This window comes from Arachis hypogaea, chromosome 7 (assembly GCF_003086295.3).
Source record: "Arachis hypogaea cultivar Tifrunner chromosome 7, arahy.Tifrunner.gnm2.J5K5, whole genome shotgun sequence".
NCBI classification, from domain to species: Eukaryota; Viridiplantae; Streptophyta; class Magnoliopsida; order Fabales; family Fabaceae; genus Arachis; species Arachis hypogaea.
The window spans coordinates 18,035,797-18,040,837 of NC_092042.1; the positions used below are offsets into that span (position 1 = coordinate 18,035,797).

General features: G+C 36.6%; 2 protein-coding genes across 2 annotated transcripts; both read left to right on the top strand.

The window, feature by feature from the left end:
* The first annotated feature begins 590 nt into the window (after positions 1-590).
* LOC112701230 (protein FAR1-RELATED SEQUENCE 5-like) lies at positions 591-1,740 on the top strand. Its single transcript, XM_025752011.1, has 2 exons — positions 591-684; positions 1,205-1,740. The coding sequence occupies exons 1-2, from the start codon at positions 591-593 to the stop codon at positions 1,738-1,740; spliced, it is 630 nt and encodes a 209-aa protein (XP_025607796.1).
* Positions 1,741-1,777: 37 nt separating this feature from the next.
* Positions 1,778-2,772, top strand: LOC112701231 (protein FAR1-RELATED SEQUENCE 9-like). The gene is made up of 2 exons (XM_025752012.1): positions 1,778-2,449; positions 2,509-2,772. The coding sequence occupies exons 1-2, from the start codon at positions 1,778-1,780 to the stop codon at positions 2,770-2,772; spliced, it is 936 nt and encodes a 311-aa protein (XP_025607797.1).
* The last annotated feature ends 2,269 nt before the right edge of the window (positions 2,773-5,041 follow it).

Genomic DNA, 5,041 nt, shown 5'->3' on the forward strand with positions numbered 1-5,041 from the left:
GCTATATTTTTATATTTTATTTTAATTGTCTTATTCAAAATTATTAATATAAATTTTTATTTTGTAGGATAAATAAAAAGATGAGATTTTTTTAATAAATTAAATTATTGAAAAACTTACTTTTTTTAAAAGAAGTTAAGTATATTTCTTGATTATAAGAATACATATAATTCACTTTTGAATGTAATCAAAATAAATATAAATTTATTCAATTTTTTAAAATTTACATTAATTATTAAAATTATAACATAATGAATGTACTCCTATATAAATTTATTCTTATTTTTATGCTTTATTTTAATTTTGTTAAACAAAAAAGTTTAAATATTATTTACTTTTAATTTTTAACTTTAACCACAAATAAAAATATATGACTTTGTGTGTATTAAATAATTTTTTTCATTGGACATTTTTAAGATGTCAGGTATATTTACGGACACTGAGATGAATGAGCAATACCAGAAGGACGATGACTTTAACCAACAAGAAGAGCTAGTAAGTGTCCAAGATATGATGGATGAACAGAATGAATTCGAGCAAGATTTCAGAGATGAATTTACTGAGGGAGCGTTTTTTTTTCTGAATCTGATATGTCAGAAGATATCCTTGAAGCCGCTTATGCGGTTGACTCCGTGCAAGACATTACAACTTTGAAATTTAGTGAGAATATTACGGAGGAAATTGGTAAATACCACTTTTCTACTTTGCAGCTTGTATTTGATTTTATATGAAGTACTCAAAGTCGAAGGGCTTTAGTGCAAGGAAGAGCAAGACCTTCAAGAATAGTACTGGCGAGATTTACAAACAAAAGTTTGTATGTCATAGGCAAGGATTCAGGATGAAAAAATATTACACGATGGAAAAAAGGAAGAAGGAGCCTAGATTGGAAACAAGAACTGGATGTGAAGCCCGAATGGATGTTAAATTTGTACCAGAAAGTGGAAGGTGGCATATCTTTTATTTCTCTGACGAACACAACCATGATAATTGGATACACAATTCAGTGCTATGTTGCCTGCCCACAGAAAAATGTCAGAGGCAGATATTATGCAAATGATGAACATGCTAAAGTCAGGGATTAGCACCTCACGGATATTTGGTCTTCTAGCTAGTCAAGCAGGCGGGTACGAATTTGTTGGCTATGGTCCCAGAGATATGTACAATTAGATTGCTCAGCAAAGGCGTTAAATTCCTGGTGATGCAGCACAAGTGTTGAAGAAGTTGGAGGATATGCGGTTGAAGGATCCACAATTATATTTCAAGGCATGTCACGATTCAAGAGGTTTGTTACGTAATTTGTTCTGGTCTGATGGGATTAGCCAACTAGACTACCGACTCTTCGGGAATGTTATTGCTTTTGATGCTACGTACAAGAAGAAAAAGTATAGTTGTCCATTAGTCATATTCAGCGGGGTTAACCACCATAACCAAACAATTATTTTTGCTGCTGCGTTAATTGCGGACGAAACTACTGATACATATATTTGGCTCCTGCGTCAGCTTATGTTTGTAATGAGGGGCAAGACCCCGACCTCAATCATAACTGATGGGGCCATGGCGATTAGGAATGCAGTGAGAGATGTATTTCCCGAAGTCAGACATAGATTATGCGCTTGGCACCTCATTCGAAATGCAACTAGCAATGTTGGAAATCCATCGTTTACATCTAACTTCAGAAAAATCATGTTGGGAGACTACGAAATTCCCGTGTTTAAGCGTAAGTGGGTTTCAGCTTATTGAAGAATTTGGCATTGAGGATAAGCCGTGGGTGATCAACATGTACGAAGAGAAGCATATGTGGGCTACTGCATATATAAGAGGAAAATTCTTTGCTGACTTTAGAACTACATCAAGATGTGAAGGTTTACACTCAGTTGTAGGAAGGTATGTGGGGTCGCGGTATGATTTGACAAGTTTTGTAGAGCATTTTCAAAGGTGTGTTGCACACATGCGCTTTAAAGAATTTAATGCTGATTATGAATCTACACGTGGGGTGCCCATCATGCAAACTTGTATAGAGCTGCTAGAGAGATATGGTGCTGAGTTATACACTCATGAGATATTTCTTTTCTTTCGGCCATTTCTCTCTAGAGCTGGATCAATGCGGGTGCTTAACATAGATAATACCGATGATTGCAAAAAGTACATTGTGTGTAAGCATGGGAGGCCCGATTTTATGTGGACCGTTGATTTTCGTCAAGAAGAAATGATCTTCATGTGTACCTGTTTAAGAATGGAGTCATTTGAAATTTCCTGCGAACATATTGTGAAAGTTCTGGTTGACAAAGACATCTGTGAGATTCCCCGGTCATTGGTATTGGATAGATGGACAAAAAAGGTTAAATCAGCACTCAATGATCCAAGTGGGTTCACCAGGGATGCTGTTATTATTAGTCATCAAAGTTCCTTGGTGGAATTTTTTAAACAATTGGCTATTGTTGCTGCTAAAGTACCAGAGAGCTATGAAGAGACACGTGACCTATTATGGGATTGTACTCATCTTACAAGGCTGCAGATGAAGGCACTAATCAACCTCAGTCAAGTGTAGCTAAAAGTAGCAATCCGTATGTGCATCAAAGCGGAGTAGGCTCAGGACAACCATCTAGGATGAAGCGGCAACGTTGTAGTATTTGTCAAATGAAAGGACATAAGAAGACAACATGTCCCTGGCAAAAGGACATTGACAACAACGTTATTGAAGATAAAGCTAATGGTTCGGATGATGGCGACATATATCCAGAACTGACAGCTGAGTTAGATAGTGATAATTAGCCACCTCCATATACTTAATATTTTTGCAGAATGAATCATTTCCATATTTGTGTTTATTTATTTGTTTGCACTATATTAATGAAATTATATATATATTCTTCCAATAGTCTTGCGTATGCCTTTTAGATGAGATAATTGCCAACTGATTATCGGTTTGATGAAAAGGGTAAAAAAAAATCACTCAAACTGGCAATGTAAACGGTCTGGTCCAGTATTTAAAACCGTCAGATTGAAAACTGTTGAAAATTGTTGAACCGGTCGGTTTGACCGGACCGTGCTATCCGACCGGTTCAACAAAAGGACGCCGATCTGATTAAAAACAACACCGAACGCGTAACGCGTCAACCCCCTTCCCCTAACTCCCTCCCACCCTTCTTTTCTCATTCAGAATCAGATAAACCTGAACTATTTTTTTGCGGTTCGGTTTTGCCAGTAGAAACCTGAACCGAACCGAACCGAACTAGTCAAATAGAAAACCCAAAAAAACTATTAGAAAGCTTAGTCGGCAAACTGGACCGAACCGGGCGGGTGAATCGGTCTGATCGCAAACCGAAAGCTTAGGCGGTTCAATTTACTAGCAGAAACTGTTTTTCTAAAAACCAGACACAAACTGTTGAACCGGCCGAAACCGGCCGGTCAAACCGGATCGGAACCCGGCCTGTTTACTAGAAACGACGCCGTATAGAAGTTGAAAGGAGAAAAAGGGATCGCACGCGTTTGGATCCCGTCTCCAACTCCTTCCTTACTCCTTAATCATCAGCAAAATGCACTAGCCTCCACCAAAGAAATCAAACCCTAGCCTCCACACAACCCTAGCCTCTATCGCGTCGTCGTTGGTCAAATTGTCACCGCCGGGTTCGTCGTGGTTGTTCTTCAGCCCCACCATCATGCTCCTTGTCCCGCTTTGTGCTCTGTCTTGAAGGATCTAGTTCGTTCCTTGCTTGATTGAGCAGGTAAGTACATTCATCTTCTGATTCTTCTCCCTTGACTAAGCCCGGTCGAATTGAATTTTTCACGACGATACTACAATCTCCGCTCTCTTTAGAAGTTTTATATTTTGTTTTTTTAACTGTAATTATTGTTTTAAACTTTTAATTGGTTAGTTAATCTACATCGTTTTCATCTTGCTTCTTCAATTGTTATTATCATTTGTCATTACTGGGATTTATGATTGTTAATGATCTTGAATATTGATTCTGACATGCTATGGTTCTATGAATTGATTGATTTGGTTCTGATAATTCTTGATTTGAACCTTGCTGAAGTTGTTCTGTTACCTAATTTGTTGGAATTGAACTTGAGCAACAACAAACTAGAAGGAAGCATCCCCTCTGACCTCAAGTCATTCGGAGCTCTTTATTGTCTGTTCTCTTGATCTTAGTGGGAATTTGTTGAATGGAACAATACGAAGAGTGCTTGGAGAATTGAAGCAGTTGCAGTGGTTGAATCTCTCTCGCACCAATTTTTCTGGCACAATTCCATCTAATTTTAATGGTAGGTCAAGCCTAACTTTGGTCATGTTATTGGTTCTGCTTCTTATCTTTGGATTATTTGGTGTCTGAAAGAAATGCAACCAGAAGAACAATTTTTCATATGGAGTCATGATGGAAAAAATGGCATTTGAAACCATCATTAAAGCTGCCAATAATTTTCATGACAAATACCTCATGGGCATTGGAGGGCAATGATCTGTTTACAAGGCTGAGTTGCCTTCAGGTATGGTTATTGCTGTGAAAAAAACTTCACATGGAATTAGATGAGGTGATAAGTTCAATTGGACGGCATTTGAAAATGATTGTTCTTCATTGTTGATTTTTCTTCATTGTTTATTTTAATTCTTATTGATTTATTGAAATTGCTTCTGATTATGGTTCATTTATTTGTTGTTGATTTACTGAACTTGCTCTGATTGTTGTTCTGTTGTTAACTATTCATTATTCAATGTACAGATATCAAGCTCAAAGGAATTGCCTAACATAGAAAGTTCTTCCCTAAGCCTAAGGTTTTTTTTTCTGATTCTGTTTTATTTAGTTTTGGTTCAGTCTTATAGATTCTAATTAGTTATTGATTCTGATTTTGTATTTTAATTAAGAACATTTTGTTCTATTTTGATTTAGAGTAATTTTGATTTAGAGTTGATTCTGCACTTTTTGTTTACTCAATGATAACACAGGAAAGGAGAATGTGAAAGAGGAAGAATTTATGGAATTGGTGCACTACATGAAGATTTTTTAAATTAGTTTGTTTATATTTTCAGTTCAATTTGGTT

What these genes read in the sequence shown, in the direction of transcription:
- LOC112701230 (XM_025752011.1), top strand. Translation starts at nt 591, where the DNA reads ATGTCAGAAGATATCCTTGAAGCCGCTTATGCGGTTGACTCCGTGCAA. An exon ending in GAATATTACGGAGGAAATTG is followed by an intron (nt 685 to 1,204) that starts GTAAATACCACT and finishes CTGGTGATGCAG; the next exon opens with CACAAGTGTTGAAGAAGTTG.
- LOC112701231 (XM_025752012.1), top strand. Translation starts at nt 1,778, where the DNA reads ATGTACGAAGAGAAGCATATGTGGGCTACTGCATATATAAGAGGAAAA. An exon ending in TGGCTATTGTTGCTGCTAAA is followed by an intron (nt 2,450 to 2,508) that starts GTACCAGAGAGC and finishes TCATCTTACAAG; the next exon opens with GCTGCAGATGAAGGCACTAA.